A 21,898-nucleotide genomic window follows, 5' to 3' on the forward strand; every position below is an offset into this window, starting at 1 on the left:
CCCGCTAGACAGCATACTCGGGGATACAGTCTTTGATCCTCGATAGGTCACACTGATGACAGTTTTATTTAGAATCCCAGACTAATATAACAGGTACTAGTTCGCTAACTTCTGAACTGTTCTTCAACCGGTAGATTAAGATCTGTAATGATCCTACTGCGGATTTTCCATGCTGCTGCCAAATATTTAGAAACAGAACTCACTATCAGCATGGAAGTATCATATTTGCATATTCTATATGCACTGTTACGGTTTTGTGTTGGCAGTGTTTTGCACAGAGGGGTAATCCACTTCGCTCGAGGGCATTTGTACAGAGGACAGAGAAATAGGACATGCTCAGAAGTTTCCTTGCATAGATGACAGTTTGTACATTTGTCAGATGAGGAAATATTGGTCGGCCAGCAAGCCGTAAAGCTGTTGACTGCCAATGTTCCATATCTGAACTGAAGTAATAAAGAGCGAGCACGGGCTGGTATAGGGAGATCCAGGAAGCTTTCAGGCAAAGGTTCGTGCTTAACCAGCATAAACTCTGCTGTAAGCCGACCTAACCCATTTGAGCCGAGAGATTCCTCATAGATCTTTTCCCAATAACGATCTTTGATCAGGCGTTTAGCGTTACCAGGAATCATCTCGGGATTCTCCCAATACTGGGATAAATTCAGTTTAACCCAAGCCGCTTTCATCTCCCTTAGCCATCGTACTTTTTCCCATCCATAGCAAGGTGGCAATAATTCTTTAACTGCTGACCTGAAAGGTTCGAGTTCATCCGTTTTCCATAGTCTGACCCAGTAGAGAAGTGGTCTTAAGTATGCTGTGTCTTTAATACTGTTTAGACCCAGGTCCAGTCTTAGGGGGAGCATCGGCGTACCCTTCCCTAGTCTGGATATGTGTCTAAGAAAATTATAATCTTTGACTTGAAGAGTGTCCATTTGTCTGTGAGATCCCCAGAGTTCCGCTCCATATAGGGCCACGGCGCGGATTTGGGCTTTGTATATTTCGGAGATGAGGGTCAGAGGGGGACTTGTTGCAGTGCTAGCTTTGCGTCCTATCACTCCACATCTTTGGCTGATTGTTAATGCCCCTTTCCTTATAGCTGCATCCCAGCTGCCCTTATCGGATAGTCTGATTCCCAAATAATCATATTCCATTACCCTCTCCAAAAGAATTGAATCTATCTTTATATTTGCTCTAAGCTTCTTGTTAGGGGCACTATATATCATGAGTTTAGTTTTCTTAAGATTTATGTCTAACCCGTAATCTCTGCAGAATACCCCGAACTGGTTAACCAGATTCTGGATTCTCCTGGGTGATTTGGACAGGAGGATAGTGTCATCTGCATAAAGTAAGCATGGAACTTTGGTCCCGGCCAGCTTTGGGGAGTCATTAGTGCAATTTGCTAAATACTTAATACAGTTATTTATGTATAAAAGAAAAAGAGTTGGGGCCAAAACACACCCCTGTCTGACTCCCCTCTCAATAGCCACTGGTTCTGTTAGATCACCATTCTTACCACTCCTGATTTGAGCATAAGTATTCTCATGTAATCGGGTGATAAGTTTCAAAAGGCCGTGTGGGACACCCATATTGGCTAGTGTCAACCATAACTGGTTTCTAGGGACCAAATCGAACGCAGCTCTAAGATCAATAAAAACTACAAAAAGATTGCCCCCTCCTACTTCCACAGTCTTCCATTTTATTGTTAGGAATCTTAGCACCTGATCTATGGTGCTAACTGCTGGCCTAAACCCTGCTTGCAAATCAGAAATGGCATTGGTTTCCAGAATCCATTCTTCTAGACGGGACAAAATTTGCTTTGCAAAATGTTTTTGGAAGTTGTCGATTAAGGAGATTGGGCGGTTGTTAACAGGTTAGAGGGGTTACCTTTCTTGAAGATGGGAACTATCTCTGCTCCCATCCAGGAGCTCGGGACAGGTGCTCCTGCAGTTACCGCATTGGAAATGAGGTTCAGATATGGGGCCCATATATCTGGGTTTGTCTTGTATAAATCGCCTGGTATTTTATCAAGGCCGGGGGCCTTTCCCCATTTCAATGACGCAATCGCAGCTTTAGTTTCTGCCAGGGTAAATTCAATTTTGGGTGTCTCGGTAATCGTGATATGGGTCAATTCCCTGGAAGTAGCACCAGTGATCCCAGAATATAATCGGGAAAAATGATCTGTCCACTCTGCAGGGAGTATTGAGGCACCAGGCGAACAATTAAGTTCTTCGCTGGCATCAGCCACCAATTTCCAAAATTTCGAGGTGTCATTTGATTTGGCAGACTCCAGGAGGGAAACCCATCTAGATTCATCCCATGTCCTACGGGCTCTACCTTGTTCCTGTTTATAGTCTTTCCTGGCTTCCCTTATATGATCTGACTGGCCTCCTCTTAAAGCTCTCAGCAGTTTGTGCTGTGCTTCCCTGCATGCGGCATTGAACCACCTTGCGTTGCACTTTTTTTAACTTCTTTTGCAGACTCTTTGGTAAAAAGATTTTTTAGAGAATTAAAAAATTGTGTGTGGGCTGCTATAAGCCCACCACTATCTTCTAAAGGCTGAGATATACGATCCATGTGATCAGCCAACTGCCTATACGCAGATGTCAAGGTGGCTGTATCGGTGTTCAGGGATTCTCATCTAACATTTCGTCTATTATTGGTGAGTACGAGCTGTTGTTCGTGGGTCTTGGAACAGGCAACTTCAAGTAGGGGTAATAGGTTCCTAAGGAATAAAATCAATGGTTCGTGGTCACTTTCCTCATGTTCTACAATGTTCATGTCAGCCATATAGCCCCACAGGCGGATATCAAGCAAAATATAGTCTATCTGGCTCTTCTGTGCCCCACGCCTGAATGTGGGGTGAAGATTGGGGTCCGAGCGGGAACGACCATTGCAAGCCCGCAGGCCATGTGCCAATGTGATATCCACAACCTGGTGTGTTAATCTATTTGTTTTTTGTTCTTTTGCTTGATACCAATTGAGGGATTCCCCAGTAGGCATCTTCATCTTTGTATAATTCCTGGGCCAGCGAGTAGGGTTCAAAAGTGACATTAAAATCTCCAGCAATAAGAATAAAGTGGGAAGGTGATTTACAAGAAAGAAAGCTGTCCAAAATAGTCAATGTGTCGGACTCATATTTGCTACCCAGGCTCCTATTATATATATTGATTATTAGGAGTGGTTTCTCACTAAGAGATTGTATTGATAGGCCCATTAAATCAGGGCAGCCCAAGTCAATTATTTCAATCCAACATTTAAGGGAACAGCTGAGCCATATAAGCAGGACACCTGAGGGTCTCCCTGAGTTCACCTTAGTTGCTGGGACCCAGTAGCTTTTATAGCCAATTCTGTATTTGGGCTCCAGTGCCCATGTTTCTTGGAAAAGACATATTTTGTGTTCGTCTATGAATTTGCCCCATTCAGGGTTGTTCATTTTATTCTCTAACCCTGCAATATTCCAACTAAGGATGGTATCTAGGCCATGGGGAGTTTCGGCCACAGGGTTCTTTCTTGCAAATGGGGTACCGAGGGGAGGTTTTATACCCTTTTCAATCGTATCTATACCAGTCATGATTGAGTTTTCCACTACAGTATTGCCCAAAATATTTCTTACCCCGTCTAGATCGGGGGATGACGTGAGCAGTTCTAGTGTCTGAAATGGTGGTGGAGATCCAAGTTTACTGAAGTCTAATAAATCTGTGGCTAAATTGGTCTCGATCGCCTTGCTCTCCTTGTTTGCACCCCCAATACAGATTTCAGAACACTTAGAAAGATCTGGCTGAGCAGGTACGTAAATTAGTGTAGGGTCTCTGGCGTCTACAATAGGGGTTTGTTCGACCTCAGGGTTGCCTTGCCCTATTTTGTGAGTTTCATTATTTCCGACTATAGGGTACTTTTTATCCCAAATGTTTGAACCTTGAGGCTGGAGTAAGCTGTACTCAGTGCTGGCTTTTAGTCAATCATTTTCAGAGAGCGAGGAAGGGCTACATCTCGGCTGTGGGTCAGGCTGCATCTGTACCCTAGTGGGACCTCTGAGTGACATTGTTACCCCCTTAGTAGTTGGTACAGCTTTGTGAGGGTAGAAAACCTGGAGCCTGCAAAGTGAGATTGCTCCCCCTAGAGGGTTAGAATGAGACACATTCAAGGAAAGCTGTTGGACAAGGGAAGGCGCATCAAAGTTAATAACAATACAGTCCACTGTACCGGGGTTTTTGAGTGGACCCACCCAACCCACCCTCCTCACCATTAATATTGAGGGTATCATATGGAAAGCAAATCTAGCATATCTATGTAGCCAGTGGATTACCTTATTTTTCAGTTCTGAAAATGATTTGAGAATATTAGGCTTAAGCTTAGGAACATTCGTGATAACAAGCACATAAGGGCAAGCTTCCGGTGGTAGGTGTAAGGTTCTCATATTGGATCCTAGATCCCTATGCATCCGGTCTGCTGGAGAGTTGGTATAGTCCTTGTACAGTTTTGCGCCCATGTTTATGGAAGAAGCAATTTCATCAGTCCACCTTGGGAAGAGGGGGTCACTCTTTGAGTGCCAGGTTTTAGGGGGATTGGTCAGTCTAGCAGTAGAAGCCTTCGCTGGTTGATGCGAAGAATCAGGGCAAAGTGATTGAGGATTGTGAACCGTGCTTGGTGATAGAGGAGGGCTACTGGCACTGTTGATTGGAGGGCATAGTGGAAAATGTTGTTGAGAATATTGTAGATCCGATGAGGAAGATGTGGTTGGCTGATTAAGTTTGATGAGGGTGTCAAGTTTCTCCTCAATAGCTAATAGGCGAGTTGTTATAGGGTATCATTTTTTGGAGAGCTCGTCTTTTATAAAATCTGTTATGAAACCTGTGTCCAAGCTGCCGGTGTTTGTAGCTTGGGCAGATGTGCAGTCCTTAGTCCGAGTAGGCACGGCATGATTGGGGGAGTTCAAAACACGGGCCCGTTTATTCTTTAAGTTCAGCTCCCCTCGTTTCCTTTTGCCCTTTAAGCTGTGCTTTGGGGAGGGTGCAGGCCTATCTGGCATAGACTGTGAAGTTTCTAAAGAAAATGTGACTTTGTCCAGGGGCTCTGCGACGGGCATTCGGGTAGTTTGGGTAGTTGGAGGTGGGGTTGCCGGAGCATGGTGGCGAACTGGTGTGTAAAAAGGTTGTGGTGGGGTTTTCGATGGAACATCCATTGGTGGGGGGGCAGTCAGTCGGCGCTCTACCAATTCAATTTCTTTTTCTAATGCCCCTACCGCTTTTTGGAGGAAGCCATCTAGAGTCTTGTTGTTACCGGCTTTTTCCAAAGGCATCCCCCCCTTCCGTCTACCCATCTTGTTTTGGTAAGACACTTAGGTCCAGCCCCAAAGTTTTACAGTCTATCTCCGTGGGTGCTGTTCCTCACCTTTTCCCACCCTATTTTAACTCTACTGGGGCTTTATTAAGAAATGCTGAGACGCCAGGAGGGCCTAAAATACTGCTCACCTATATTAGGAAGGTGTCCGGGTGGGTAAGGTATGTTCGTCCGCTGGTCACCGACCTCGGGAGTCAGGATAAAAATGGTATGGCCCAGCCCGGCCTCCTCCGGTCGCTGACGGGCGCAGGACGGGCCCGCCCTTGGCCCGGGCTTCGCCCGGGCGCCACCCGCGCGCGTCCCGCGCTGCGGGAGCATGTAGATAATTTAAAGGGCTCCTGCCCGTGGAACTCCTCCTCTCCTCCTCCCGGCCGCACACAGCGCTTCCCGCGACGGCGGGAGCGCGTAGATAATTTAAAGGGCTCCTGCCCGTGGAACTCCTCCTCTCCTCCTCCCGACCGGCACACATCGCTTCCCGCGACGGCGGGAGCGCGTAGATAATTTAAAGGGCTCCTGCCCGTGGAACACCTCCTCTCCTCTTCCCGGCCGGCACACAGCGCTTCCCGCCTGGGCTTTGCTATTTGGCAGTGTTACCCACAAATCACTACTTGGAAGCTTTGTTTCAGAAATTCAAAAGAAAACAAAAACTGTCTGAGATGGCGCAGTGGCGAGTCAGCACTGCTGCTTTGAAGCTAGTGCTGGCAGTATTTAGGGAGGCACAGTTGTAATTGTAATTGGAATAGTATTTATATAGCGCTTACTACCCCTGACGAGGCATCGACGCGCTTTTTGGCGAGTAGCACGCTACTCCGGAACCCAAAATAAATTAGTGGTGGATTAGTATAGGTAAATATGAGTACAGTTTTAGTATTATTATGAGTTAATCTGAGCCAAGGATATGTGAGTTTGTTAGTTGGATTGACTGGAGTAATGGAGGGGTGGAGGAAGAAGAATCCAGAAGTGTTAATTGGAAGTTTATGGTAATAGGATTTAGGCTTGGGATAAGGAAAGGGGGAATGGAGGAGGGAAGTGTCTGTGTAAAGGGTTAGGGAGATCATAATAGCAGGATGGGATAAATGAGGGAGTATTTAGTAGGGTTGTTTGGGAGATCATGGTAGTAAAGTGAGGTTTTGGGTGAGTTACATGTGGAAGAGGAGGGACAAGCTTAGGCAGGCTTATTTAGGAGGTGAAAGTAGTAGAATGGATTTGGGATGAGTCAGAGTGGGAATGGAGGATATATTGATAGAGACATGATACATAGTGATGGGTAGACAAAGTGTGATATAAAATGAGAGCAGGGATTCATATGTATATAATTTAACAACTTATCTAGGAGTTATGCAATGACCCATGAACATGTTAAGCGTAGAATAATATATATATATATATATATATATATATATATACATATATATATATATATATATATATATATATACACACATACACATACATACACACATGAATACACACACATATGCACACATATATGTACATACATATACATATTTAAACCATGAGTAAATATACATTAGTTAAACAGGATTAAAGAGTATGTGTGTAGTTTACTGTAATGACATAGTAGCAATACATATTTTCTAAAGAACTATATATAACTAGAATATATACATAAACAGATACAAAATAAAATACCAACATAGGCATATGCAGTCCATAGCTGTTTGAATATGGTGGTTATGAAAGAAAGAGCCAACTCTTGAGTAGTTTTCTGAAGACAAGATAGTTATCTGTGGCTCTTATAGTTGGGCTAATGAATTGTATAGTGTCGCTGCTTTAACAGAGAAGGATGTACCACCTATAGTCTTTTTCTTGTATGGTGGTGTTCTAAGGCGAGGTGCCAATCTTGAGCGGAGGTTTGTTTGTTGAATGTATTTGGTTATTTTGTTTCTGATAAAGAATGGTCCTGTTCCATGTATAGCTTTGTGGGTGATACAAGGCAGCTTGAAGGTGCATCTTCTGGCAATGGGTAACCAGTGTAGTGCTCTCATGGCAGGGGAGATGTGGGCTTGTAGCTTTACATGTGAGTTCTGAATACGTAGTAGCGTTTTCATAATAGATAGAGATGATCCATGGTAGAGGCCATTGGCATAATCCAGTTTGGATAGTACAAGCGAGATAGTAGCTTGCACCTTGTGTGGAAATCCGAGGTGGGGGAAGATGAATTGTAGAGTCTTCAAGGTGATGAAGATTGGTTGTGCTAATTTGTCCACTTGGATAACTGAGGAGGTGGTCCGAGATCATCAGGCCAGGCGCACAGTAGGTCATAATTTTTCCATGATCAATGGCTCTGAGGCAACTGAAGATTAGAGAGTTTTCAATGTTTTTGGGGCATTCTAATTTAAGTAGTATTTTTGTGTCATCTGCATAGTTGTAGCATGTGAGATGAAAATTATTCATCAGTTCTGGTAATGATATCATGTAGATGTTGAAAAGCAAAGGTGAGATGATTGATCCTTGGGGGATCCCTGCTTTTGTGAAATAGGGTTTGGACGAGAAGGGGGGCGAATAGATGATATTAGTTCTTTTTTTAAGGTAGGGTGTAATCCAGTCGAGAGCAGTCCCTTCTATGACGGCTTCGTGGAGTCTTTGAATTAGGGTGTTATGGTCAGCCGTATCAAAGGCAGCCGAGAGGTCCAAGAGAAGTAGTACAGCAACTCCATTGCGGTCGACTGTGTTTTTAAGATCATTCCAGATTGCTATGAGTGCCGATTCAGTGCCTCTTCTGGGTGAAATCCAGCTTGGAAGTGTGAAAGTATGGAATTGTGATTGGTCTGTAGTTGTTGGGGTCTTGCGGGTCTAGGTTTCTTTTCTTTAATAATGGTTGTAAGTATGCCTTTTTCAGGTCTTCAGGAAAAGTTCCTGTAGTTAAAGAGTTGTTGATGATTCTTCTTACAGGTGTGGCAGCAGAAGTAGATAAAATAATGTTCTTGAAGATGAGTGGTGGGTAAGGGTCAGAAGGGCAACCGGAAAGTCTGCTTGCTTTGACCAAATCCATAAATTTACCTTCTGATATTTTTTGAAGTACTGTAGAGGCTGGGTTGGTTTATTCTTAGAGGGTATTTTAGGAAAGGGGTTGGTGCTGATGGTTTTCTTCTGTTTTAAATAGGAGTCCAATGTGTCTGCCTTGGTTGTGTAATGAGTTGCCAGTTTGTTTGTGAAATCTTTGATTAGTGGGATGACTTCCTTCCATGCATGTAGGTTTTCGAAATTCATTGAGAATTTTATAAAATTCTTTGGTTGCAGATTTAGCATTTTGAATTCTGTCTGAGTAGTATAATTTTTTAGCTTTTTTGATTGATGATTTGTATATTCTGTTAAGTTTGTGTAGCTGTGGTTTGTCTTGACTGTTGTTTGTTTTGATCAAGGTCCGCTGCAACTTTCTGATGTGTTGCTTTATCTTTTTAAGTTCTGTGTTTCTCCAAGGTATTGGTTTTCTTTTGTCGCGTTCAGTTTTTCTGAGTGGTATTAGGATATCAAAAGCTTCCTGTAGCGACTCATAAAATTTTGGAACAGAATTAATTGTATCTAGATCTGTGTTGGCTGTTAGCTGTGTTTCTAAGTCATCAAAATTGAGTTTGCTCCAAGGTCGATGGGTGCATGTATGTAAGTAGTTGTGGGATGTGTTGATTTGTGGAGTTTTATGTTGGAAAGTTATCAAATGGTGGTCTGACCATGTGATTGGCGTGATGCTATGAACGGTAACTAGTTCAGGCTTAGCAAAAATTACATCTAGGATGTGTCCAGCGATGTGTGTGGGATTGTGTACAATCTGATGTAGGTTCAATGCGACTAGGCCATTGGTGATAGCTTTCAGATGGGGCACATTGGGTTTGTCAAACCAAATGTTTAGGTCCCAAGGAATGCACAGGTTTGAGTATAATGTAATGAGGTTTGAGTCTGTATCTGGAAAAGCGTTTGGAAATGTGGAGTTGTTAGGTGGAGGTCTGTAAAGGAGGAGAAAGTTAAAGGAGAAAGTTGGAGTAGGGTGGCATCTGGTGAGGAGGGCTTCACAACCTTGTATGGAAATGTTGTCTGTTTTACTGAGATATATTGCCTGTTTGAATATAATAGCTAGTCCACCTCCTCTCTTGCCTATATGGTATTGTGTGATGGTTTGATATTCAGGAGGAAGGGCTTCATGCAACACTGGTGCCATGTCATCTTCCAACCATGACTCTGTTATGAATAGTAAGTCAGGTTGTGTGTCTGTGAGCAGGATTTAGATGTGGTGCTTGTTTTTTGAGAGTGACAGAGCATTTATGAGCTGGCAGTTTAGAAAAAGTGTGTTAGTGGCGGTGTTGTTTTGCTTAGGAGAAGGGTAAGCAGTATATTTTGAGCTTGTAGCAGGTGTGTTGTTAGTTGTGATAACTGTGTGAGGGGCACAATAGTCTTGTTTTTCAATATAGTGTTCCTCTTCCAGCAGGTTTAGGAGGCATTTTGTTGGGTCTGTGTGTGTGGGTGGTGGACTTGGTGGCTGAGAGAGATATGAAGAGTGTACTGTTTTTTGTAGGGTAGCCTTATTATGTAATATACAAGGATATGCAAAGTTGTTAAGAGTGGCATATAGTTTATTTTGTTTGTGTCTGTTTAGTGTGGATGGAGTATGGGTTAGGGGTGGTGGAGGAGCATGTGGATCATGATGTAAGGCTCTAAATTGTGCAATGGAGGAGAGGCGAGTGAATTAAAGTTGCTGGGTTGGGGTGATTGTGGTAGATTTTTGTGAAAAGTGAGAATGTAGGGGTTAAGATTGGATGGGATTTGTATTCTTTGTGTAGTCATGAGGGTGATAGTGGGTGTGACGATAAGTATAATGAAAGTTTGTGTTGAATGGATGTGCTGATGTTTGTGATCTGTATTGATTTTGTGGAATAGTGGGAGGGGATGTTGATGTAGTTGTTTTCGGTGAGGGATGTGTATGTGAGTTAGTGCTGGTGAGTGGAATTCAAGAATTACAGGGGTTGTTGAGGTGTGTAAGAGGGGATGGATGTGTGTCAGGGGAGTTTGTGTTAGTTGTGATGACTGGAAGAGGTAATATGTGTGGTGGAGTAGAGTGTGAGGATAGTATGGTTGAGTGTAATTGGTGAAGAGAGGGGAAGGGCGTTTTTTAGATGGTATGTTGGAAGGCTGTGTTTAGGAATTGTGATGATGAAAGGTGGTCTGTGTGGAGCAAATAGAGGATAGTGTTGTTGGTTTGTATGAACAGGGAGTGTGTATCTGGAAGGCTGAAACTAATGTATAGTGTGGTTTTGTGTTGTGTGGATGATGGCAGGATATGTTAGTGGGAGTGGATAGAGTAGTGTTTGCTGTGAAAATGAAGGTGTTTTGCTGTTGTAGTTGTGGTGGATATGTGTATAGTTGTTGTAAATGGGGTATCTCAGCCCTACTACCAATCACAAGCCCAGCCCTAAGAACCAGGAACCACTCAGAATCTCAGCCCTACTACCAATCAAAAGCCTAGCCCTAAGAACCAAGAGCCAATCAGAAATCTCAGCCCTACTACCAATCACAAGCCCAGCCCTAAAAACCAGGAACCAATCACAATCTCAGCCCTACTACCAATTGCAAGCCCAGCCCTAAGAACCAGGAACCAATCAGATGCCCAGCCCTACTACCAATCGCAAGCCCAGCCCTAAAAACCAGGAACCAATCAGATGCTCAGCCCTACTACCAATCGCAAGCCCAGCCCTAAAAACCAGGAACCAATCAGATGCTCAGGCCTACTACAAATCACAAGCCCAGCCCTAAAAACCAGGAACCAATCAGATGCTCAGCCCTACTACCAATCACAAGCCCAGCCCTAAGAACCAGGAACCAATCAGATGCCCAGCCCTACTACCAATCGCAAGCCCAGCCCTAAAAACCAGGAACCAATCAGATGCTCAGCCCTACTACCAATCACAAGCCCAGCCCTAAAAATCAGGAACCAATCAGATTCTCAGCCCTACTACCAATCACAAGCCCAGCTCTAATCCCTAAGCCAATAGAAAGACCAGCCCCCACCAACCTATAACAACACTGTATACAACAACCAATAGAAACTTATATAAGGGTAGAGTAAACTGAAGCCCTGTCCCTGTGGGAAGATAGAAGGCAGCTGCTGCTCTAGTCACAATCTGAATAGCTACAGACAGGCTGAATCCACACGTTCAAGCTAGCAGAGTCTACTTTCCAGGTAAGGGAGAGATTGTAAAAAAACACTGAAATACTGCTTGTCTCGCACTCTGAAATGTGGCTTTTTTAAGGCAAAAAACAGGGAATGCAGACAGCTTTTTAAACACAATTTAAATCACAGAAAAAGATTAAGCAGTCTCCTAAACACACTCTGCGAGACGTATGTAGCTTTTTTACTTAGAAAAGAAGGGGGGGTCTTTTATGCAGTCTTGTACCACAAACTAGATGGGAAATTTCACACTTTAAAAGGCCGAGCTACCTGAAGCACAAAGAGTCTACAGTAAACAGGCACCGGTAGCAGTAAAAAACACTTTTAAAGAAATAATAAGATTTCCCTGAAAAGTCTGGGGCTCCTTACCTAGGTCTTTTAGGAATCCTTGATAACTGGACTGTATTAGGGCACAGGGAAAATGCTGGGCTCACAAAATGGAGGTGGCTGTCTTGGGCTTCCCTCCACAAACTTAAGGGGCCAGAGCAGGTGTGGGAGCAGGGCTCAGGTTGCCAGGTACTCCTGAGCTCAACCCCTGTGGTAAGGGAGGAGGTAGCTGCTGCTCTATTCAGAATCTCCTTGGATACAGACAGGCGGAATCCACACTTCCAAGCTAGCAGAATCTCGTGCGACTCATTTCCAAGTAGATACCTCGTGTAAATTTGAATAAGTACTATCAATATTTCATTGATCCAATATAAAAGAAATGCTATGTTGGAGACAAAGTAGTCATAGTAAACAACACTGATTTCCTGTTAAAAATATGTATTGTCCAATGTATTTATAAACAAGTCACTTGCAGTTATACACAAAACGTGAACCAAGTGTAGAGGACGCAGTGCTCCAATGTGAAAATACAACAAATTCTTATGAATACTCAAATACATTGTACAGCCCCCTTGTTGTACACAATATTGTTTCAAACACATTGGTCAAGGTTGTACATTACATCACAATTGTTCCTACATGTGTATCAAAACCCGCCAAGGGAGATTATTTGTCAATGTTTCCACCCCGTTTGATTTATAAGGTCTCCTGTGGACTAAATCATCCGACCATACAACCACCTAGTAGGTCAAGTTGAGCTTTCAATTTCACAGGAACTTCATGGTCATTTTTGCTTTGTCTCATAGTTGTTGCCTCTTCAATTGCCTCTTCAATTGAGCAATAAATGCTCCATAGGTAGGTGGTGGATTAATAGTTAATTCCAGGCAATCCGTGAGCGTGTTTAGGGTGGATTCTTTAGGTAGTGAACATCAACTACGTTTTTCGAAGTTCCTGTCCCTTGTAGGAATGGACAAATGTTCTATTTTGTATTCTTAAAGTGATCAATGTAAAGTTTTACTTCACAATGAAACACAAAGGAAGAGGAATTAGCCCCAAGCTGGCTTGGAAGCATAAAGTCACGCCTATCATGGATGAAACTTCATTCATGCGGCTACGAGATGTGGTTTCTCACTGTCACTTGACTGGGAGCAGAGAAACACAGGCCCTGATTTATCATGTCATGCAATGCAGCACAACAAGGCAACTTGCTCCACTGACAGGGAGAAGGGAGGAATGCACCATATCTTTCAATATATATTTCTATTCTCCCCTTGCACTGGCTCACTCAGTGCAGCTTTGCCCTGACACAGGCACCTTTACGCAGTGGTGCAAAGGTGCCTACTTTACAGGCAGGATTGGTTTCATGGAGTATCGATTTGTCCAAGAAGATCCCTTCCTATAATGCCCAGTTCAACAAAGTAATTTAGTGGGAACTCAAAGTTTAAGGGGTATGGACCATAGCCCCTTTCGTAAAGTAATCCAACAACGGTGAAGAGATGAGAACCCACGTTCATCAGTTGTGTCAAAGATGTCTTTATTTTGAACTTCACAAAGTATAAGAAGTGAATCAAGTGACAAGGATGTAATAAGGAGAATCCAATGGGATCCAAAAAGTGTAGAACAAGTTACATCAGCTGACATGTGTTTCGCCCCTTACGGTAAACCCACCTGGGGCTTTTTCAAGGCAATGAAGTATTCATGGTTATACATCACTTCATCATAAACATTGGTCCGAATACCAGGCATGAATTTTTGCTAATGGTGAACGGCAGAAAAACGCAGAGTGCGCTTCTAATTCAATTTTTGACACAACCGATGAACGTGGGTTCTCATCTCTTCACCGTTGTAGGATTGGTTTTATGCAGGAAGGGATGCCTTCCTCCACGAAACAACACTTGGAGGCATTTTCCTCTATCTAAGTGTGCTGTAGAATGCGGCTCACTTAAAAAGATGAAGCAACAAGGAGAAATAAAGATAGTTATCCTTGTTGCACCTTAAACAGGAAGGTGTACACCTCTGACACATTCCCAGGTCTTCCAGTGTTGGTAAATATGGCAAAGCATCAGAATACGGGCGTGGATGCATGGGAATGCTCATGCTCTATCCTTGTAACACCTTCCCAACACAAACTAAATCAAGGCAGTGACACACGCTGCCTTGCGTTGCACTAGTGTTACTAAGCCATGCACGGCCTCACAGGGTGCCTCTGGGTGGCGTAAATTAAATTTTAGGCTTTGCATCACCCTGCATCTGTGCCGCCATGCATGGTGCAATTGAGGCAGAAATTTGTGATAAATCTGGGTCTCAATGTACACTGTTCTCCTACGTCATACCCTTATTTAATTCCTGGAAGTACTGCCTTGGGACACACTATGTTCAGCAGCATGACATTTCTAATTGCAGAGTGGGGCACCTTTCTTTCAGTTTTTTTAATACAAAAAATAATTGTCAGCTTCACGCTATACGAAACTGTGAATATTATTTAATAATGTGTGAAGATGGGAGCTCTCAGATTTTGTAACCTCATACAGCTCTACTTCCTTGTTGTTGAAATCCCATATTATCACCAGCAATCTTCATTGGCTGCAATCATTTATAGCTGTGGTCATGTCATGGCCTTGAAATAGGGACAGAAGAGACCCTTGCTAAAAGAGATACACTTTGGGTAAACTTGGTGTGGTTCAGAATTAAATACTCTTTTTGTGAGCAAATCATTCAAAAGTCATGTAGACCTCTTCCAAGGGGCTGGCTCGTGGTGCAAGTATCCTGTGGCAGGTAACCTACCAGGCAGGTCCGGAAAAATGGCAACGGGTAAAGAACGGACCAAACATTCGTACCAGGGACTCCTGACTATACACATGGCTACAGGATTTCAAAGTTCCTTCAGAATTCAAAAAGTTAAAATGTTCCTGCTGGCATTCACTACATTCAATGAGTGATGTGTATGTAACAAGAGTGATCTCTTCACAACAGGATTAATGACTTCAAGAGTACTACACAATTTTAAAGCTGACATTCTGTGTACAGATACACATTTTAGAATTAAGATGTTGACACTCTAGACCTGCTGTTTCATGATCTAGGGAATGTAGAGCTCCTCATAGAGGTAAACACCAAGAAGGTTAGGGAAGCTACACCAAAGGGAAGTAGTTCTGGCAGATCTTGATGACTGTGTATATCTCCTGGTGATTGCTAATGCACATGTTGTTAGTGGTACATTAATGTTGGTGGTGGTACATTGATGTCAAAGATGATCATAGTGGGTTATATGGCTTTGTGATCTGGAATAGATGTGCATAGGTATTTCAAGGAATGAGCTATAACAGGGTCACTGTGAACATGCTCATTGGCAGCTGCAAATGATGGCTTGAGGTGCTTAGGGGCTATGTGAAATCTACTCGGAATATAGTGTAACATGCAGTTTAACAACCATAGACTTTTATATAATTTATGTACAGAAAATACACAATGCATTGCTATACATGGAAGAAAGCCACTTTGTAAGAATGCAGGTGTTTATGGGAAGACACCCAGAGTTTGTTACCTGTTTGTTTCGAGAAGAAAGGTAATTGTCACAAACTTCTGGAAGTTAACTCAATATCCTATCTGCCTGGATACACAGTGTGTGACTATCTGACCTTTCCACCTGTGCAATAGGTGAACAAAATTTTCATACCACCTACTTGTCTCTAGCAGATCACTGTGATTATATTGTGAAAAAAAGAATAAATAATGTTAATGATTATAAAAACTTATTTTGAACTATTAATCGAAGTGTTGTCCTCATGTACAAACTGTTTACTTTTAAACTGTATGATGTTCCTAGAAGGGAATACAATGAATTCACTTATTTTTTAAAGATACTGTCCGGTGCCAGAAGTGTCCTGATGAAAAATGGTCTAATGACAGAAATGATGAATGTATCCAAAAAGTGATTGAGTTCCTGTCATACGAAGAGCCGCTGGGTTTAACCCTTGCCATTACAGCTAGTTTGCTATCCTTCCTCACTGCTTCTGTTCTTTGTGTCTTTATCAAGTACCGAGACACTCCAATCGTCAAAGCCAACAACCGTGGTCTCAGTTACCTGCTCCTCATCACCCTCATGTTCTGCTTCATCTGTCCCTTCATATTCATTGGCCGTCCCAGGAAGTACACCTGCATGTTGCGGCAGATGGTCTTCGGTATCATATTTACCCTTAGTGTCTCATCTATTTTGGCTAAAACTATCATTGTCGTTCTCGCCTTCAAGGCAACAAATCCCAACAGCTCAGCAAGGAAATGGATTGGGTCAAGAACTCCAGTCTGTGTTGTTCTCTTATGTTCTTTTGTCCAAGTCTGCATATGCTGCATTTGGTTGACTCAGTCAGCCCCTTTTCCAGAACTCAACATGAAGTCTGACTTTAGAAAGATAGTATTTGAATGCAATGAAGGAGACACCACCTTCTTCTACTGCATGCTGGGATATATGGGCCTTTTGGCCACAGTCAGCTTCATAGTGGCCTTTCTCTCAAGGAATCTGCCTGGAAGCTTCAACGAGGCCAAGCTGATCACCTTCAGTATGCTGGTGTTTGTCAGTGTGTGGATCTCCTTCATCCCGGCGTACCTGAGCACACGGGGGAAGTACATGGTAGCTGTAGAGGTGTTTGCCATCCTGTGCTCCAGCGCTGGACTGCTCGGATGTATATTCTTTCCTAAGTGTTACATCATTCTGTTAAGGCCAGATAGGAACACAAGGCAACACCTAGTTGGAAAAGGTAAACTTGGCCACCAAAAAGGAGAATGATACCACTTTACACAGCTGAAGTCACAATGTGTTCATCACGGACTCCTTAATTTATTGTACAAAAGCACTCGAACCTAATTTTACTAAGGTTAAACATGCATAATTGATTGTTACATCTTCACAATGATGAGTGATAGTAAAAGTTAATGTAAATCAAATGCCGTCAACGTGATCGGAGCAAATTTACTAAAATGGCTCTGGCTCAAAGATTGCCACAAGAATCCTAGAGACATTTGGGCACAAGTTGTGTTTCAAAATAAATAAATAAAACATCACATATTATTAGAGGATATACATACGTCGAACAGGATTCAAATGCCTGCCAGCTGCTATGTTATGATAGTTTTCCTATAGCTGCACACTTGCTTCATTCACATAGGGGCATGGCATTGACACTCACATCCTTGTGGGTTGTGGATTTCAATATTGGAGGCGTCCTATATGTGGTCGGGAGGTCATCGACATTTAGCACACTAATTTACAACTAACAACTGCAGTAACTGAACATTCATAACAAGGACAAGCACACCAATAAACAGAATTGCGAAAGATAAATAGATAGATAGATAGATAGATAGATAGATAGATAGATAGATAGATAGATAGATAGATAGATAGATAGATAGATAGATAGATACTACTATCTGCTACATAAGGGTCCACAACTCATGGCAGCAGTCCATCTAAATTAACAGTGTCACTTATTACCGGCAGCTTTGTGAATTGCAATGTGTGTGGCTCATCCTGTTACCGTATATATATATATATATATATATATATATATAAATTTCCACTCAGTGGAGTTGGATTTTATAAAGTCTTGTAAGCATCACACCATATTGACGGTGGCAATAAACTCAAATACTCTGACAAGGGTGATTATGGAACAATTGTAACATTTGCTTACAATATACTAGAATCTACTAACGCACCAGTGGTAATAGGTGCAACATTGTAGCTCTCGAGCTGAGGGGAAAACTAAACATTATCATGTAAGTCGCCTGGGTTTGAGCTGGTTGGATGGGAGATGAACAATGCTGCCTTGATTTTGAAAAGAGCAAGTGGTCAGGAGAAGGAGGGAGGAAGGTGAACTGTGTTGTGAAAGTGGACAGAGAAGAAGGGGAGACAAGATGTTTTGTGAAAGTGGACAGAGAAGGGCACATGTTAGTTGAAGTTGAAAAGATAAAAGAAGGGATAAGAGGAAGAGGCTAATGAAAGCTTCATAAGATGAAAAGAAAAAACAAAAGCTGCATTGAGGAAAAGAACAGAAAAAAGGGAAATCAACTGACTGTAGAGTGTTGGAGGGAGGAGCACAAATAACCAGATGAGATGCAGACTCCACTATTGTGAAGCCGTCTAGATCAAGAATGCATTCAGACCCTTCTGTCCTTGGAGATCCTAGCAAACGCAGCCCAATTATTACCAGAGACTGTTTAAGAAGCACCACAGATCCACTGGCTAGATACAGGATGCATAGAGAAAGGGCAGAAGGCTCATCTTACTTTATCGACACAGACCATGAACATCCCACTGCACCAGCCTCAGACACCCTTTTTCTGTTAAGAGATTTCTTCACTCCATGGGTGGAGTCACCATCCACATTCCATGGACCCCCTCTGATTTAATGAGGATTAAGAAACAATTCACTAACTTCAGGGAATATTCTATCCAGGTCTGTGAGGGACTTTAAAATGTGTCTGAGGTATGTAGACCAAACTGTCTGGATGTGAATCAGTTGTTTTACTAGGTGGTGCCCAGTGAAGCGAGAGATCGATTGGTTGAAAAGTCAGGTTGGTTGAGGCAGGATCCTGGGAAGGATTGGAGAATTTCAGGAAATTATCTAGACAAACTTAAGGATATGTTTGAAAGATATTCAGGCTTTGCCAGTCAAGAGCACATTACTCAGGAAGCTGAAGATTGTGCTTATGTGCAAGATTGCTACAGAATGTGTGAAGTCACTTTATGAATATTTGTGGAGCATGATAAATGCAAAGACATGTTAGATTAATAACCATTGCAAACTATAGTGTCAAGAACAAAAGAAAAAGAGTATTGAAACTAAACTGACATCCATGAAGTTAGAAATATACAACAGAATGTGGAGGGAAGAGGATGTGCAGCCCACACCACAGGGAAGCAAAAGAGAGGAAAAGTGTGGAGGACACCTGGGGAGAGGAAACATGAGGGGTAAAGGTGAAGCCACAGGTCTGGGGAGGCATGTTTGGTCTGCAAGAATTGGGGGCATTGGAAAAAGCATTACCTTAATATTTTTTTTAAATGTACCTTGCCTTACGGACCTACATGAATTTCCCAGATCTCACAAAGCTCTTACCCTGCCTGAAAGGTGTTGGAGGTACTCTAAATATCCTGATTTCCAAAAATCTGAAAGTCCCCCACATTGCTTGTTTGATAAATGGTAAACCTGCCACTTGCCCTATTGATACTGGTGCAAACTGTTGTTCCCTGAAATCCTCTGAATCCCCCTCATTACTTCCTTTGGGCTTTTCCATAGACACAATCTTTATTTCAAATCAACCTTTTCCACACCAACTTTCTGACCTTGATCCTAGGTACCTCACCAGCTTATCTATCAGTTCAAAGCATATGTTGTAAACTAAACTGTACCATTTTCTGTACACCAGATGGACTCTACTTCAATGTACCTCAGAATGAGTGGCAAATGGGTCCTTGACCTGTTGTGTAAAACAGATTGGCATCTTGATCCTGAATTTTCTCAAGAAGTATGTGAGTTGCTTTCTCAAGTGGCCTTCACAATATTGTACATATAGGTCAGTGAGATGGGCTGCATTTCCTCTATGGATCCTGCAAAGATAAAGACACCTCATCTGCCTTTGTATTCCACAGCATCCTTTACACCTTGAAGCTAAAGCAGGGATTGGACCAGTCAACAGACACCTCATCAAACAAGGTGTTCTGGTGGCAATTATTATCAAATACAACAAGTCCAACTGTCAGGAAGGAGGGTAAGACCAATTTGTACGGATAAGTACAGGAGCTATGTGTCATTAATAATGAGGTCATCCTTAGTTTCTTTGTAGTTTCCTCCCTCACCATTGTCACTTCCCGTATTCCTGAAAATGCCCAATGGTTTACACTGGTACAGATTGTTTGCCTTCTTCTCCATAGCCACTCACAAAGAAAGTCAGTTTCTATTTGCGTTCTTTTTCAGTGGGGTTCAGATGCATGACGCCAACTTCCACAAGGCTTTATAGAGTGTCCATTTATCTTTTCCAAGCCTTAAAACAAAATTCAGACACATTATTTCATCCCGGGGGCTCTACTTTAGTTTAGTACATTGATGACCCTTTGTTTGCTTCTGTGACTCTAGACCAATGTGAGGATCACTCAAACTATGTCCTCATAGAATTGGCTATGAAATGGCATAGGACGTCAAATGAGAAACTATAATTTTGACTCCCTTGTGTGCATTATATTGGTCTTGAAATCTCTACTGGAAAGCCAGTGACTACGTCCAGTAAATGTCTTCGAGATACAAACTTTCTTGGGTATGGCTGGGTACTGTAGACAACAAATTTTTGGGTACACCGCAATGGCAAAATTACATTAAAAAGGAGAATGCAAATATGACTTTGTACAATTAAAACAAGCCCTTGTCTCTTCTAAGCTTTAGGGCACCCTGATTATACAATCTGTTTATGCTGTGTTCTGATGAACGTGTCGGATTTGCATTTGGGTTTCTTGTACATGAAGACAGGGATCAGACAAAGCCCACAGGATACTATTCCTCTGATTCAGACACAATAGTGGTAGGGCTTCCTCCATGCCTCCACTCTCTAGCTCTAGACTCAGGTGCACACCTTACAGAAGCATCTGAAGATATTTTTATGAGTTCCACCTTGATTGCTGCTGATTCTCACTTTGTTGTTGCTCTTATCTTTATCACCAAGACTCTCGGTCTTTCCACTGCCAGGTTGTCCTGATATGAAATTCCCCTTTTGTCTGCCTCTCTTGTGATTATAACCTATTGCCTCACCCTAATCTTGCATCTGTGATGCCCACTAGTGAGGAAGGAAAACCTTATGACTGTCTTGTAGTAGGTGAGAATGTAAAAAATGCCCACATTGATCTTACAGATGCACCACTACCAAATTGTGAATTAATGAATTATGTGGATGGCTCCTGCTTTAGATATGACAAAGGTGATCTGGTTGGAGTTTAGGCTGTATGTGAGGTATATATCGAATTATAGGACTGATTGCCTAATGTGAGTGAGATCTGCACAAAGAACAAGATTGAGGGCCTGTGAGATAATTGTGGGATGCCTTATGAGGTTGCCTTGAAGCCCAGCAACGTCAGCTGGTAAGTTAGACCTGCAATTAAATGATGAAGCAGTCCTCCAATACTACAGAAAATATATTCACTGTCTCTTCAGTTTCCATACTGAGGTCCAATTTGATTTATTTGACTGCCCACCCTACGTCACACCATTCAGCCAGGTGGTTGGATTCTTGTCAAGGAACACCAGAGATAATCTTCTCTGCAGCCGTTGTTGAGAGGCCTGTGCCTTGTGCTGTTTATCATCAACATAGCCCTACAGTGTTGAGGACTTCCAATGGTAGTTTATTCTTCCCAGTGCAAGAATGCTGCTCTTCCTTAAGATGCTTTCCACCTGTCGTAGTTTGGACTCTTGCTCTGGGCAAGACTGCTGGTTAAAGGATGACAGTACTTTTGTTTGTAGGCGACTATGCCTATCCTACAACAAGTCGCAACTGTTGTCCCAACCTTACCGACTCACTAGCAGCACCTCACCAGAAACACGATAGTAAAAGGTGATTTGTGGCAGCCTTTACGCATGGACTCGAGAATAAGACATCTCAGGGAGTGTCGTGGTTAAACGGAGATTACCCCTTTCTCACAGATATATCATGTCTCATACAAACACAGGCAATGACAAAGATGCAGTAAAGTTTCAATAGTTTTTACTTAACACAACAGCATTTTGCGATACGTTGCATGGGCTGCAATGATGAGGATAATGAATAATGCAAGAAACAGAATTGTGAAGACGAGAGTCATTATTACGAAGACCCCCACCATCTTGCAATGCATAGAAAAGACATACGAGATGTAATATGCCCTAATACCCTAACGTGATAGGCCTAACCTCCTACCTAAAGGAGAGCTGGGTTTGCTCAACCTAATCTGCCAATGCCATGTCCATGAGAGGAGCCCCCAACCCTCGTTACCTTGGAATGAGCTCTCTATCTCAGACTCCGAAGGGACACAAA

General features: G+C 42.6%; 1 protein-coding gene across 1 annotated transcript in view; it reads left to right on the forward strand.

The window, feature by feature from the left end:
* LOC138249301 (extracellular calcium-sensing receptor-like) overlaps window positions 1-21,898 on the forward strand; it is a 122,465-nt gene that overhangs the window by 92,799 nt on the left and 7,768 nt on the right. Inside the window, exon 6 of the mRNA XM_069203259.1 lies at window positions 15,706-16,599. Within this exon, the coding sequence (XP_069059360.1) occupies window positions 15,706-16,599 (894 nt within the window). The remainder of the gene's footprint in view (window positions 1-15,705; window positions 16,600-21,898) is intronic.

This window comes from Pleurodeles waltl, chromosome 8, assembly GCF_031143425.1.
Source record: "Pleurodeles waltl isolate 20211129_DDA chromosome 8, aPleWal1.hap1.20221129, whole genome shotgun sequence".
Taxonomy (NCBI): Eukaryota; Metazoa; Chordata; class Amphibia; order Caudata; family Salamandridae; genus Pleurodeles; species Pleurodeles waltl.